The sequence below is a fragment of the Vanacampus margaritifer genome, chromosome 20 (genome assembly GCF_051991255.1).
Source record: "Vanacampus margaritifer isolate UIUO_Vmar chromosome 20, RoL_Vmar_1.0, whole genome shotgun sequence".
In the NCBI taxonomy this organism is placed as follows: Eukaryota; Metazoa; Chordata; class Actinopteri; order Syngnathiformes; family Syngnathidae; genus Vanacampus; species Vanacampus margaritifer.
This window is the reverse complement of record NC_135451.1, coordinates 5,227,151-5,243,817: the sequence shown is the minus strand read 5'-3', so window position 1 is coordinate 5,243,817 and position 16,667 is coordinate 5,227,151. Positions and strand designations below refer to the sequence as shown.

Genomic DNA, 16,667 nt, shown 5'->3' with positions numbered 1-16,667 from the left:
TTAAAGGTCTTACAAACAGTATTTTGAGATGACATCTTTCCCAAGATTCTCTGCTTGCTACACAGTTTGCATCCGTTTTTAATGTTACAGGGACCTGCGTGCCCTCAGATTCCGCCAAGGTTATCTGCATTTTGTCTTTTCATTCGTTTTCCGTACTTGCACCACTTTCCAAAAACATTCATTCTAATACAAGATAGCAGTTTTGCTTGTGATGTACATTTCAACAGACCTCAACTGTCTATATGAATAATCTCAAATGTGTAGTTTGGGTGCGGCAGGGTTTAATTAGAATAGTAGAGGGCGCTGTGAGATTTAGCTGTTGCGAGTGTAGTTATGTAAAACGTCTCTACACAACAGGATTCCTATTTTAAGAAAGTGGCAGCCTTTTGGGGTTGAAGTGTTGCGGTATTCCGAGCGGAGGTGTGCAACAAAGTAGAATGACGCTGACTGTACTTACCACAACAGTCTCATGTCTGTCAGCCTCGTCTCAACTCAGACAAGTTTTTTTCTTTTTTTTTTTTCTTCTTCATTTGTATATAATTTTCGTTCACTACTTAGCGGCTCAGTTTCATTTGTGACCATAACATTTTCATACATCTGGCACTGAAATGGTGGATTTTCTGTTGATGTATCATATCTAATGAAGATTATATGGAAACCTTACTTAGTTTCTATTTTCCACTTACAGTAATTACCATCCATATGATTAATATTTTCTGATTTCTAAGGACTCTCATCGGACGTGAATTTCTGCTTCCTTTTTTTCCAATAACGTAATGTGTCTTTGTATTTATGCTTTTCTTGCAGTTCGGCAGATGAACATTTTCGTTGGAATGCACAAGGTAATTAGCACTACCATTTCACCACTTCATGAAAGGTCTTTATTTTAAGTATACATTATTCTTGTATATTATGGCTCAATCCCAAAAACATTGATTGTGGTCTACTTTCTCAGCTGATGGACAAAAGGATATTGAGGATGAGTTGACCACAGGTCTGGAGTTGGTGGATTCCTGCATCCGTTCCCTCCAGGAGTCAGGAATCCTTGACGGTGTGGAAAGTAAGTATGTTTATCAGCAACGTTTTGTGGGCCTGTGCCTATTATGTACGTGTGCATGCCTGTTTGTGTGTGTTTTTGTGCTTTTAGAGGCTAACTGGGAACTTAAATAGGGCCTGATTGAATTCTAATTATTTCCCACATGTTGTGCTTTTGACATTCCTCAAAGCAAACCTGCAAATCAAAACAAAGCACAGTTCCAGCCAAAATGCATGAAACATTAGAGAGAAACACATTAGAATTTTTACTTTTTGTATTTATTCACATTTGTTCTCAAGGGAGATCATTTGCAGATAACAAACCTTTTGTTTCAAAATTGGAACGATCAAGAGCTTATCACTTTTGCAGAATTAGAAAAAAAACAATAAATAAAAAACACTTGCGTTTTAGCTTTAAATGTTCGATTTGGTCAGAAGAAGCCATCTTTAGGCATTTAGTCATGTGAGATGGACATTTGAAAACATAAAATAAACAATATTGTAGTTAATCTAGACACGGATGGCTTCATGGCTCTAACTTGTTATACATTACGGTCATCTGAATGGATTTCAAGTTGGCAAGGAATCAAAACCCAAGTGGGTATTACTGAAGATGTGTGTTTTCCCTAATCAGTCAAGACGTTTTTAAATCTGCTCAATGTAACAATTTAGCCCAAAATATCTTAACAATACTGCAAAAAGGACAGTTGAAAACTTAAGAAAAAATATGGTAAAATAAGAAAATTATTACTACAAATAACCAAACTTATCTGCCAACAGAACAAGAAAACTTTACTTAAATTTACCTGTAAGATTTTGAAAAATAAGGAAAATAATACTAGGCCCATATCAACCATAGCGGTCTTGAAAATATTATTTTTTGACTAAAAACACGTAATGTTTACTTTTTTCAAGCTGTAATAAATAGAACTATTTTCTCAAAATACAAAAATATTTATTTAAACTTGTATAATCCAGCCTGAATGTCAAGCAGGGAGTTAACAGGTCCCATTTTTATTGTGTTTGGTATGACCCAGCCAGGGATTGAACCCACAACCTCCAAGTCTGAGGGTAGGCACTTTACTTTTACCACTAGACCACTGAGCTGGTAATGGAACAAGGAAAAATGAGCTTAGTAAATACAGTAACTACTTAAGCTATAGTGCACTTGTATTTTTTCCATTTATCTTATTACTTGATTAAGCAAAATCTTAAAAAAAGAAAATTCAATTTATGAAACCCCAATTCAGGACCTTTGATGTTGGTTAGTTGTCATCTTAAAATGTGGAAAATGCTTGTTCTAAGCCTCACAGTACTTAAAACCGGCCGTTACACTCAATGCCAAGACTGCTTACTCAAATAAAAAATATTTAAGTAATAAGTATCTTAAAATAAGTACAATGATCTTGTCTTGAACTAAAATTATTATATAATATTTTCCTTGAGATTTCAGTTTTTGTAGCATGGGATGGCCTTTTTGACCATTTATGATTCAAACATCTTCTAAATAGTATATTAACACTAATTAGCATATTAGATGTTCACAATGCCTACTCCTGTTTTCAGACTGGATTCGGGTTTGAATTTCCCGCTCTCTGTCTACGGATGTGACGCATGCGCGTTTCGCGGCTAAACTTCGCCGTATTTTCCTTGCTCACAATAGTTATATTATGGCTAAGGCATTCTAGCGGAATGTGAATGCTACTATGCTGAGAGAATTCCCGGCCATATAAAACTTTTTCTTAACTCTGTAAAAATAACTCATTTGTATAGGCTAACTTGTCAATTTTGTGTCGGTAGATTGGCAGATTTATTTTCATCGCCGAGCTGTGCTCTTTGCCTGGCCTGTTTTTACGCTAATGTACAGTTTGATCATGCACAGGGTACAGCTTGGTTTGACGTGTTTTCATATCTGGTTTATTCAGATAAGAAACCGGTTAGCATGAGCAAGTACATGCAACGTAGTGAGAGAAATAGTGCTTTATGAAAGATAATGCTTTTGTGATAGCTCCTATTGTGGGGCTCCTGCTGTTTTGCAAATGCACACTGAAATGTGCATATCCCACAAGCATTTCAATGTGTGGGTGCTGATAAATTCAATTCGTCACACAGTGAATGTGATATAAGAAAAAAAAATGTATCCAAGTATTTTTTGCAAGTTGCAGTGTAAATTACACGTAATCTTAAAACTCATCTTCCATTCATGCCCATCATCAATTTGGGCATACACTACCTATCATAAATGCATGTAACACAAATTCACCCTCATTTCCATGGTACTATAAGAACAAGCTCCAAAATCCCTGTAGCCAGCACCAACCCACTTTACATCACATGCACAAATTTTGAAACAAACATGCACTGTACATAGTTTTTTTTTTCGTACGCCAACACCAAAGCTCTCTTTGGCGGCTCTGGGAGCTCCGATTCACACAAAGTAACGGTTAATAATTCATGACAAGCAAGGGATTGCATGAGGATGGGATAAGACAAGTGTTTTGTGAAGGCAAGAAGCAGAGGAGGTTGATCTCAGTTTTCAGGGAGAAATTCATTGGATGATAGAGACTGAGAAATAAGACTACATTTATTTTTCTGGGGTAAACGCTCATGGTCGGCTTTAAAAGGGACGCACATTCATCGTTTATTTCTTATAGTGGTCATGGTTCATTGGTTCTGGAGTGTCTTCCTGACAAATGAACAGCTGAGTTAGAGCACCTGTCATCACAGAGAAGCTTTAGGAGAGTTTAGTAGGGGTGTGCTAAAAAAATCAATACGGAAATATATTGTAGTGGGTTTCTTTACAATACACGTATTGATACGGCGATGTCAGAATCGATATTGTGCAATTATTCACAAAGTTTCCCTGCGTGTCTCAAAGCTGCTCCTAGCTGATAGAGTGCACAAACATTTCCACCATGCACGCCTCTGCTGCTAAACCGGACGTGCTGCTAACATTAAAATAAGACATTGTTTTTGCCATCCAGCATAATAAAAATGTCATTTGGTATACATATGACTGTTTTCATAAAAATATATTTAAGTAATGCAAAATATCAAGACATGTATCCGTTAAAACATTTGTCAAACATCTCACAAATGCTTGGCAAACACTCAACCTCTCAGTGGGATACAGGTTTAATAAAATAGTTTGGAAAATGCTTAATACATTTTATGAAAAAAATATTATTAGCCTAACCGCATGGTCATTGTTAGCTTACTGTCACAATATCAATTAAGGTTACCAATGTACTTGCCCAAAATTGATTTTGAGTAGATTCGCAGTCCTGCGATTGGCTGGCAACCAGTTCAGGGTGTACCCCGCCTACTGCCCAAAGCCAGCTGGGATAGGCTCCCCCGCGACCCTTGTGAGGACAAGCGGTTAAGACAATAGATGGATGGATAGATTTGCAGTCATCTAGGTCAGGTTGATGGTTGAATGGATGCGACTGAATTATTCTTGTTCGTTTAGTTTGTTGTGCCATTTCTTATTTTCTGAAAACGTTTACAAATAACAGACAATTATGCGATTAGGATAACGATATCATTATCCTACACCCTAATAATATCCATCCATTCTTTTCTGTATACTTGAACTTCTCCAGTCTTTAGAATGCGTTTTGTTGAGATTTCTCATCTGATTTCCTTCTAAATATTTGCAAGAATATATTTTACCCCAACTTTCTTCCTGTGTATTCAAAGCTATGCACTGCACCACCGTGTAAGCCATTTAAGCATTTCATTAATGTGGTGCATCCGCCATGAGAGCTGTAATTAAAGCACATCACAGGCATATCAGTCTTTTTTGTCAGAAATGAAAAGGGACAGCAAAAGAGTAAAAATAGTCACGCTAATGAAATATATATGAGCGATGGGAGCACAAAGTCACAGACCTAACTGCCCTTGAATAAAACACAATGTGATATAAACACAAACGCACTCGTCCACACCACTGACTATTGAGAGCCTTGAAAACCTACTTGGTGTCACTGACATTTTCAAATACACTGACTGGCCACAATATTAGGTACCTGTTCAATATCCAAATTCAATGATACCAGTACAAGTACTAAACTCTTGAGTAGTTACCAATACCAATTACCGATACCACTAGTATAGAACAGTGGTTCTCAAATGGGGGTACGAGTACCCCTGGTTGTACGTGAAGGCACTCCAAGGCGTACATGAGATTTTAATATATATATAAGTATATATAAGTTCATAAAATCAGTTTTATGTTCAATAGGCAATTCAATTTAAGTGTCCTAAAAAAACAGCATTTCCCCCATACCAGAATGGTTTGACCCAACTTGTCATATGCGACCTAATCACCTGTCAATCACTTGAAAACTTTATTTAAAATTCAATTAATTATTTCTTTTTGAGAACAGAGCTTTGCTGTGAATCCAAATGACTAACCTATATATTCCAAGATAGAATTTTTCCTTAAATTTACATGAAATTAATGGTAATTTTCTATTATTCAAATTTCTACTTTACAGTCATAAAACACTCACAATCAGCCTCCGTCGCGAGTACCCATACTTTAATAATAAATAAGGCCATGTATCGGCCCATTACTGATACCTAATAACGATATTCACCTATCCCTAATTTTGACAGTCATTTATTTGAATTAGATAACCCATGTGATACATTGCCACAGCAAAGCAAAAATAATAAATTGTCGCCATGACCTAATTGATCCCTGTTAATCACAATTAAGCATTACTCTCTTTGTAAAAACTGACTTTTCATTAAATCTGTTTAATGTATCTAAGTAGGTCATGTAGGTGTACCTAATGTTTGCTCTTTTATTTATTTTAGTTTTTTGGGTTTGAAGAATTACGAAATAATTGGGAGTAGTGAGCCGCCTGAGGCATAAAGGCAGTAAAAGTAGCTTCAAAAAGCTGCGGTTTCTCCATTCCTCGCCAAAGTATAACATCCATGCATTGCGGAAAAGGGTTCAAATGGAGGTTTGTTCAAGTCGATGGTAACTTTCAACATGTTTCGGCGAGGAAACGTATGGAGTTGTTCAGTCTATTGCAACTTCTTCTTTTCAACCTTCTTCCTCCTCCTCGTCTTCCTCATCCTCCCATGTTCTCTGTTCCTCTGTTTCTCTTTCCCTCTGCTAATAAATTATGTATGCCATCTCCAACTCGCGGAGTGCTGCACTGCTGCACTATCTGCTCTAAATTGTGCTCTCTCTCTCTCTCTCTTTCTCGCTTGCCCATTTCACTCTTCGCCTCTCAATCGCGCCCCTTCATCCCCCGCTACTCTTTCAATCTCTCCCTGGTCTTCCTCACCCCTTTCTCTCCCTACATACATGCATGCTCGCATGACAAACTCGAACCCCCCGTCCGACCGATTCCTGTCTCTCTGTCCGTAGGACCGGCGCTCCTCTCCCAGAGTTCCTTGCAGCTCAACTCCACCCCGGAGGCTTCGCTCCAGTACTCTGCCAGCTACCATAGCAACCAGACCCTCGCCCTTAGCGACAACATCTCCGCAGCATCTCCTCAGCGCAGCGGGCAGGTTGGAGGAGCCGTGCACAGCTATAACCAGGTAGGATATGCTGAAGGCGCTAACGATGAAAACAACATGGCTGATTTTAACTTACGTTTCACTTTTTCAGTACTTAAAACACTTGACGGATTAATTTGAAGAGCCTGCATGTACTTTTACAGCAAGATGTTTTTATGGTCGTCTTGTTGCCACAGTTGTGCGTCATAACACTGAGCAAAAATCAATCCGCTTCTTTTGCTAGCTTTTATTTCCACATCAATTACAATGTATCTCCTGTATCCTGTAATGCATTAATGAAGAGGTTTTAAAGTTTTCAAACACAGTTTAAGCCGTTATTAAGGAGACAGGTAATAAGCTGTTCACCCACACACAATTAAGAGCACCCCAGTGAGTGTTGTGTTTATGAGGACCTGAGAATTAAAGCTGCAAGTAGAATCACAGCAGTGTGTTAATGAAGAGTAATACAGTACGTCACGATTTCTAAGGTGATGCATTATCGCCATAAACGTGCTTATTTGCCCACGAGGGGCCTCGCAAACAGACGCTCAAATGATCTGCCTTTGTTTATAGCTGCAAGGTTTTTGAAGATATTTGGGCCTTAATTTTTCATCTCTGACATCATTCCCAGCCATTTTCAGAAAGAAAGTGGAAAAAATAAACATACTTTATGTATATTTTAGGATTTATTGTCTGGATTCTTAAATTACTTGAAAAACCGTCACTGGCATTGAATGAGTTGGTTTTATATTCTTAAGGTGACTTGTTATTATTTCTCCACATAATTCCATATTATTAGTTGTCATGTTTGTGCCATGGCGGTGCTTCCCCATTTTTTCTTCACCTCCTCCTGCCTCACATTGCTGTCTGTGTGTCTCTGGCTTTGTGTGTAATCGCCTCTCATGTTTTGGCCTTGTCAGTGTAATTGGGCCAGAGCTGTCAGAGAGGGTCACAAATTGACTTTTTCACCAGCTACTGCTGCAGCTCGATGGGCAGGTGCGGCCTACAGGCATGTACAATACATGTGCGTTTTTATTGGCGTGTGATTGTAGCAGTGTTCCCTTGGCGGAGCATAACCCTGGTGTTGTTGTAGTATTTTTGCTAATGTGTGTATATGAGAATGTTTAAAGCTAGACAATGCCGTTTCAGGCTGATTTGGAGGGAAATAGAAAGGAGCTCTTCTGTGGGGTATTTATAACCCTGAGAGGCTTTGCTTTAATAATACATGGCTACATGGCACCTCAACTATTCCACTGTTTTAGTGGCAGAAGTAGCACTGCAAAGGTGACAACCAATACAATAGGGAAAGCTCGCTAATCATTTATTTGCCTTGTTAATGATTCATCAATCTATCGTAATGCTGCCTTTAACTTGGTCAACTTTCCTATCAAGCATCTTGGAATCACTTTTTGCATCTCATTTCAGCTTTGTAACCTACTAAACTAACACCTAGTCCCATGGTGCTTATTCCTTGGTTGCATGATGAGGAAGACATGATAGACACTTTGAATTAGTTACCGCGCCATACATTTTTAATTAGGGGTGTAAGTTAAAGGGTATATTGCGAGAAAAATAAAATGTAAACAAAGTAAAAAAGAAAGTACATTTTGTAATTTATACACAGTATGTCACAATTTTACTCAAACATATGATATTGCTAATACAATTTGGAAATAATAAAAAAAAAAAACATGTTTATCTCTATTTTGAAAATCATTAGGTTGTTTTGATGTGAGTTTATAATTTATTCATGAAGGTTACATGGAAAATGAGATGATTTCAGCAAATTATAATGAGCAGCTGAGGAAGCTGCTAAAAGGAATTGATAATTAGGTGGAGTCCAACTCACAGGAAGTGTAACGGTGTTCATTTGTGAATTGAACTTTTTGAAGACTTGCAGTCATTTAAGTCACACACTGACCAACTGAATGGTAATTTGACCTGAAGAAGTTTCAGATATGGGATTGAAATCACAATCTCAGAACTATGAAGTGGTCATGCTAACAGTCAGCCACATAAAATGCCGGATGTCTTGTTTGAATTGCATTTTGTTTGTTGTTCGTATAAATGTCAAAAATGCGGAGTATTGCTATTGAGTTTGCATTGGTAACGTAAATTACAGCACAAATGCTGGTTATGGTAAACAGTGGTAATGTAAAACCAGTAAAGACAGCTAAAACTGTAATTTATGCTGAGCTGAATACATTTGAATATATATTTGTTATTATTTTCATGTAGAATTGAACAGTCAAAAAGATTTCAAGTCTGTAAAGAGTCCTTGCTCCCGCTTCTCCTGAATTTGCATCTAGTCAAACTGTTAGCATGTGCAATAGCTGAGTAGGTTATAGTCAATGGATTGACAAATCTTATTGTCATTGGTTGACATTAATGAGGACAGGTGGTTTAGAACGTGGATTGATAGAAGTTATCATAATAAAGTCCAGGTTGTAAGTAAAACATACAAAAAATAAAATAAAATTATGAACAAGTTGTGTTAAAAAAAACAATGGGGAACACAATTTTTGTTACGTTAGGTCTGACAGCTGTTTTTAAATATTTTTTAAATATTTATTATTTATTTTTGTTTTTTTCGCTCATGGTAACTTTTCGAGCTATAGAATCCCCGTTTTGTTAAAAAAAAAATAAAAAAATAAAAAAATACATTAAATAAGTGTGACTGTATGTAAATAAAACGTTGCAACCTTTGAAATCTAAAAAACACAAAAAACACAATATAAAACAAAATAGAACTTACAACAGGTGGTTGTATGGTTACAATGTGAAGACAAAAATGTACTGTATCAATTGTGACTGCACAAACAATCTGTCACATAGCTTTAGATGAGTCCAATCATAACTATTCTTACTACAGTCTTACTATAGCTAATAAGTAAAATTTTGCTTATCTGGAGGGTCAGCTATAGCTTTTTTCTTTTTTTTAATGTTTGTGGACATTCATTTTTTATTTTTTTATTCTCATACTATTGGACATGTATCATGTAAGCCCGATTACAACTTTTTTAAGCTACCGTCCCCATTTTCAACATGGTCCTAATACTTATACAGATTAATTTTTACTCTGTTAGTCCTCATCCAGGGGACGTTTTGCTGAGCAGGCATGGCCTTTTTGCACTGCTGCAACTGTTCCGCATACTTGTACACAGTTTGTGCACACGTACACATATTCCTTTAGATGCTATTTAATCTTGCCATTAATTGAGGTGAGCCAGAAAAAGTCACTTTTTTTTGTTCTCTTTTGCAAGCCAAAGTGAAATAATGCCAGTGCTCCAAGGTGACTGTGTGCTTGCATCATAGTCTATTATCGCTGCTCGGGTGGGTAATGATGTATCTGGATCACCTTTACAGCTCTAAGTATCAACATAAGGCTGTGAAGCTCAGCTGAGCACTGGCATATGTCCTCTCCCTCCCACCGCTGTGTGTTAAGACTAAGGCGGCATGTTCACGTGAGAATTTAGTAAGAAATTGTGCCAAATGTTAGAAGTTCTCGTTTTTTCAGCACCAATTTAACTTGTCACACCTGCCACAACCAACCACTTGTATGCTGACTTGTAGAACAATAATGCAACACTGCCTGTCAATTGAAAGCCAAAACTAGTTTAGTTTTAATGGACCTTAATAATTAGAACCTGGTTGTTTTATTGAAAACCTTTCACGATACATATCAGGGACATTCGGTCAGGGTAGGCAAGGGAGGTAGTGCCTCACTACTGCCCCATGGTGTTCTTTTCTGGATATTGGTTAGATTAAGTAATTAGATTACAGTTAAAAAATATTACTACAAAGTATTTGACATCTGGGGATTTAACTCACAACTTTATGTAACTGATGGCTTAAATAGTGAGTGACAGAATTTATGTGACAATACATGATATACCTTTGTAGTTGCCACCTCTAGTTTGAGTAGGTGGTACAACAAGCCTTAATGAGAGATTATTTTGGTCAGAGCAGCTCCTCTGAGTTCATCATCTGCTTCCAAGAGTCTGTTTGAATCCCCCCTCTGTGTTCCGCGGGGATTTCATTACGTTCTTTTCGAGGTTCATGCAGGCCCCTTCGCTCAAAGATGTGACTGAAGCCATTGTGCATAAAAGTTTTTTTAATACTTGCTACTCTTTATCTCTTTCATTCTCCTTTGGTTCACTCTGCATTTCTCCCTTACCATTCTGTTACCTTGCCACCCCTCACTCTGTAATTATTTATCGCTCCTTTCCCCTTCCTCCTCTGTATTTCTTACACCATCCCCCAGGTGACTTCGAGCCGTGCAGCCCAGCAGCAACAATCACAAAGTGGGGCAGGGTCGGGTAAGTGTTCAACTCTCCCCTTCCTCTTTTTTTTTTGTGCCTTTGGTCAATTAGCCATATATTTTTTATCATATTTATAAATCAAAATGACAGTTTGCTGAGTTGCTGAAATTTGATGACGCTGACAGTTTTGCACGGCATCTTAGAATTTCAAATAATTGTTAAAATATGTGCTCCTTGTAATATCGTGGAAGTGATTTGCGACACTCGGCAGTAAACCTTGACCCTGTTCAAACTTTGCTTTGTCTTTAGGCTTGGTGAAGCAGCATGTGGCTCATGTTACACATTTATTTTGTATGTTTTGTTCCAAGTTTTGTAAACAATTGGATGTTTGTGACCATGTGGTAGCTTAATGTTCACTCAAGTGGACAGCAACTGCAGTGTTGGCATGAAAACATTGTATATTGTAGTCTATGTTTATTATCAATAATTCCTCTTTCTTCTTTTGTTACAGTCATAAAAACAAAAAGCATGTAAATAGGTATTACTATTTGTGAACTATATGAAGTATTATCTTTAAACATCTTTACGTCTTTTCTTTTATAGCCGTGTATTTTTGTAGAATCAAACATGATTGCAGTTAGATTTTTTTTTAAAAGATGTGCATCATAGAATAAGAAATCACGTCTTCCAAATACAGTGTGTTGGTTCTACCCACAGCATAAATTATCGATTTATTGAATTATCGAGCAACTAATACCAAGTTTTGATTGAAAGTGTCAGAGAACAAAAAACAAAAAAACAGTATAATGCAATTCAATAATTCTCCACTGCAAACTGTGCTTAATAAGCCTCTGACAGTGCCAATCAAAATTGTTCTTATTGTCACCAAGTGTAAATCACATTACTGTTACATTATAAGGAGAATGTGTCGGTTATTAACAATCCTAACAAGGTAAACATTATGGTATAAAGTTAAAACATCTTTTATTTATTTAAATTTTGTCCTGCAGGCATCTACTACTCCAGCTCCACTTTACCCGCCCAGCGTGTTAATTCCCCCCTGTGTGGCGGGGGAGGGGGTTCAGGTCCAGGGTCCCCCAATAAACTCCAACGCCTGGGCTCGGCGTCTGATTCTCTGGGGTATTCCACCACTCAACGTCTGCCTTCTTCCTCATCCTCCTCTCCCAGCAAACAGTGTCCTGCTAACCGACTGGCGAAGTCATTCAGGTACACGAGTGGCTGTGATGCTCATCTTGATTTTGATGAATTGCTGTTGATACTGAGGATGAAAAGGACGGCTGACGAACAGAATTTTGCATTAAGCGCATCATTCTTCCAGATGGTGGGATGTGGGATGATAAGAAATAATTCAATATGATAGAAAATAGTATAGATTGCAGTAGAAAATAGCACATATCCCTAGGTAACAACTCTTTAAAGATCGACACACAAAAATTATTTTTTATTTGCTTGCTCTTACTGCATAAATTCATCAACAAGAACAACAGTGGAATTAATTGGCATGCTATATATTATATTACATATATTATATATTACGTTTCGCCGGTCACGTCGACCCCTGGACCACTGGGGTTGTTCCAATGAAAATGGCTGTGATTAAATGAGTAGATTAGATAGCTCTTAATATGAAAAACAAATGCAGTCATGATGATGTCAATGATGTCAGCAACATTTTACATATGCAATTATGCTATCTAGTGACAAAAATATGACCTCAACATAAATCAATATCACGCTTGTTTTTTTACAGTAAACTACATTTTTTTTTAATTTTAACTCAATTTTATGAATTGTGAAATTACTGTATCAATGACTAAAATATGCAACCATATTTCTATTAGATTTTTCTATTTAATTTTTTTGCACTTTTATGTTAACAACAATATGAAAACTTAGGGGGAAATTATTGTACATTTTATTGTACATTTAGAACAGATATTTAAAAAAATAATCGTGAGTTAATTATTGAAGTCATGCAATTAATTCCGATTAAACATTTTAATCACCTGGCCCCCCTAATATAAATGTGTGTGTGTGCGTGTGTGTGTGTGTGTATATATATATATATATATATATATATATATATATATATATATATATATATATATATATATATATATATATATATATATATATATATATATATATATATATATACATACATTATTAATTAATTTAATTATTAGAAAGATCTTAATTTTGCTGTTAAATCACGTTTGCTTTTTGTTCTCAAGTACCAACGTTGCCGTGACAACAGGAGGTGGTGGAGGTTCTCCCCTGAGGTTTGCCTCTCCACCCAACTCCACTGCCACTGGGGGAGGGGCTGGCTCATCATCGCCCCTTCATCAGGTAAAGACCCTCCTCAGACACAATATGGCTGCCAGTTTGACATCCCGTTAAAGACTGAAAAATATGTTTAAACTATAAATTGAGCATTATCTTTGTAAGAGCAGATTTTTTTTTTATTCTGTCATGTTGAATGTGTGCTTACATTGTACCAATATGAAACTTTTATGTGGCACTTGTGTTCACTGAGTTATATAATGCTAAGTGCTTTCAAGTGATCTACACAAAGTGACAATTTCCACCCATAAACCCACTTAAGGCAACTTTACCATGTGTAAATGGAAATAAAGGTGAGTTGGTTTAGCATATTGAAATGCACAGGAACCAATTGAAGCAAAACACATATACATCTGGCTGCCAACAGAGAGCGAATGAAGTAATTGCACCAGTTTATGCACTTAATCTATTTAGCAGTATTTGACTGAGAACGTCTTCTTGGCTTTGCAGATGAGCTCAGGCATCGGCAGTTATGCCACTTTGTCTCCCAAACGGCTCGCAGCTCACCACGCGTCCGACCAGTACAAGATTTCCCATGAGCTCTACGCAACTGCTACACTCCAGAGGCCCGGCAGTCTAGCAGGTGAGAGTTAAGATTATACACACACGCATAGTCTCACACTGCATATATTGTTATATTAGTCATTACTACTGTAAATATACCAGTCAGAGGTCTTTGCATTTGTTTGATAAATCAGTACTTAAACACATTTTGTTCAGATTTGGAGTCCACTTAGAAGCGCTATTGATGAAACTTTCATCTCCCGCGCAAGTATTCTTTGGGTTACTGAATGGAAAAACAGCTTGTGGGAAAATCTATACGGATATCAATATTGCTTTGTGTGTGTGTGTGTGTAGGCCTAGTGTTATTTAAGCACCTGGGTTATGATGGAGCCTCTTTGTTGCATATCAGTGCCTCGCTCAGCCATTCTTAGAAAGGTCAAGTGCTGCGTTTAAGTCAATTGAATTAACTGATCTGTGAACGACACCGCCGGCGTGTTGAGGTTAGTATCTTGAGATTTACGTCCATGTGCAAGCCCACAAAATGTTTTGGAGAGTGCTTGTGGCTGCCCTCTATAAAGTACAACATAACTGTATGTAACTGTTTGTAAATGTTTAGGCTGATGGTATTGACTTTTTAAGTATCCGACTGAGGTTGCGTCGAAAGAGAGATGCTTAGGTATAATTTCTAATAGGGATGGGACAAATTGTCCAAACATGGGGATGGCAAAAAACTGTAATTGTGCACATGGGTGTAGTTTTCTTTCTTTTGATATTTTTGTAGGTGGGCACAATTAGAAATTGTTACCATTGTGGGAGTGAACACACTCAATTGATTCCCGGCCAATCAACGCTGCTCTTCTCATTCCCTTTAAATTCAGCGCAGGTGAGGCGCATGGGCTATATGGCGGAAGCATAATAGACTCGCTCACCAAAGTCCCTGCAGGAGTTCAGCGTGCACATTAGCACATTTTAAAAGAACTGCAAGAAGATCTCCACTTGTTCAAGTTGGCCACTGTAAAGTGGAAACTGAGGGATTGCCCTCCACCTGTTAGATTCTGTGTCATTGGCACATAAGTAGATTGGTGACTTGAGCTAGGCCGTTGTGTCACTGTGACCATTAAAGGTGCTGTCTGATGTTTTTCCGTTGATTTTTGTAAACACAATAATCAAATCAAAACTGACGCTCGTGGAAGCCGAGCAGAGCAGCCAACCAGGAACGAATGTGAAACCAGCCCACCAATCAGGCTCTTAACACGTCTGTGGAAACAGTCCACCAAACAGGAGCAAAATTTGCATATGCCAGTGATAGCAGCTTGCCTCTGCGGCTTGAAAGGAAGGAAGGAAAACATTGAGTCTCCGCCCAGAAATAAGTAGTTCAACTGATAATATAAAGCTTTCTGTTAGTTTCTGATAGTATGATATTGTAAAAATAAAAAATAAAAGGTAGTTTGTCAGAACTTTTCAATCCGGGTCACGGCACCAATTGGAATCTTCCTATGTTTGAATCCACGGTCTTAACTGGATTCAACTGCTAAGTGTGGAAGGGTGCAACTAGATAGGAAGATGCAGAGCCAAAAGAAAGGTCACAGTGACACAAAAGCATAGTGCACGCCTGTCTACTTATGTGTCAAAAAGGCTGTGTGACAATAATGACTTCAACAAATTGATTTCTACAATGATTACATGCACGCTTATGCCGTATTTATGAATGAAATACAATGACATAGACCACACATATCAGCAGAGCACCAAATCGCTGCCTGCACATGGATCAAATCCACTAAAATTGCGCTCCACCACTTGAGCCACAACTTAGACCCAATTTAACCTGGTCTAAAGTCTAGTCTACTTTCTGACACCAAATTGTCAGGTGTGGCGAGGTTGTGTAATAGAAAACACCTTCTTTACGCTGGACTGCCCGTTGAATCACAGCGCAGTCTACCAAATTCCCCAAAACGGCAGATTAGACTTGAATATTTTTTATTTTTTTATTTTTTATTTTTATTTTTTTTTCATGGAGAGCTCTGTATTGTTCATTCGGTAATTTTACCGATTTGACATGTCATTATCATTGCTCTCTTTTTTTTTTATATGTGGGTGAGTATGTGTATGTGCGTGCGTGTGAGTGTGTGTGTATTCATTAGTTCACCTAAAACCTATTAAAAAATCCCATACCGTTCACTTAAACCGAGGAAGGACCAAAGAAAAAGAAAGGAAAGTGAAATCCAGCACCGACCAGACACCATGATGGGCCATTTTTAACATCAAGTGCTTTATTCCCTCAAAGCACAAATAAAAGTACAACTGACGAGCAGGTCTCGTATTGCTCCACATAGAACAAAAATAACAGTTTAATAATCAAAGCACTACTGACAAGTAGGGAGAGTAGCACCCGACATAGTGGAAACAAAAAGTGGCCAAACAAGAAAGGAGGAATGCCAGAAAAATGCCAGAATTTACGGGGGCAAACAAGGAGCACAAGGAAACCGCATCTGAGAAGGAGCGGCAATGCAAACAGCAAAGATAAAGGGACGATCTGGGATACTCGTGCAATGAGAGCGGAGTTAGTGGGGGAGCCGAAAACCAATAGTCCCCAGGTGCTTCTAATTGCTTGACTCCTTCACTGTCTAGGGCGAAGAAAAAACACAGGGATGAGCCAAGTGACAGAAGAACAAAACGAAACTCAGAGTGGATCATGAAAATAGTCCTCTGAGGAATTCTTCCCATCTTGACTTGGTAACCAGTGGAAGAATAGTGAGGATGTTGAGGAAAGAAAGTCATTCATGTGTGGCACTAACACTGAGAGCAAGAAATGACAGTAGTAATTGACACTTGAATGGTTGGCTTTGAATGATGCTGCCTGAGGCACATTTGTGGTCCCTTTGCATGGTCAAGTATGAAGCCTTGCTCTATTTCAGAATTAACTGGCCATGAAATTTGTTGCAAGTATATATACAGTGTGGTCAGTTTTTTGTTCCTTTTAAA

General features: G+C 37.8%; 1 protein-coding gene across 5 annotated transcripts in view; it reads left to right on the top strand.

Annotated features, from left to right (window-relative positions):
* ctnnd2a (catenin (cadherin-associated protein), delta 2a) overlaps window positions 1–16,667 on the top strand; it is a 245,897-nt gene that overhangs the window by 100,759 nt on the left and 128,471 nt on the right. For all 5 annotated transcript variants that reach the window (XM_077554314.1, XM_077554312.1, XM_077554313.1 and 2 more), the window contains 7 exons: window positions 808–842; window positions 956–1,060; window positions 6,422–6,594; window positions 10,817–10,871; window positions 11,825–12,041; window positions 13,070–13,184; window positions 13,629–13,761. In XM_077554314.1, coding sequence (XP_077410440.1) covers window positions 808–842; window positions 956–1,060; window positions 6,422–6,594; window positions 10,817–10,871; window positions 11,825–12,041; window positions 13,070–13,184; window positions 13,629–13,761 — 833 coding nt within the window. The remainder of the gene's footprint in view (window positions 1–807; window positions 843–955; window positions 1,061–6,421; window positions 6,595–10,816; window positions 10,872–11,824; window positions 12,042–13,069; window positions 13,185–13,628; window positions 13,762–16,667) is intronic.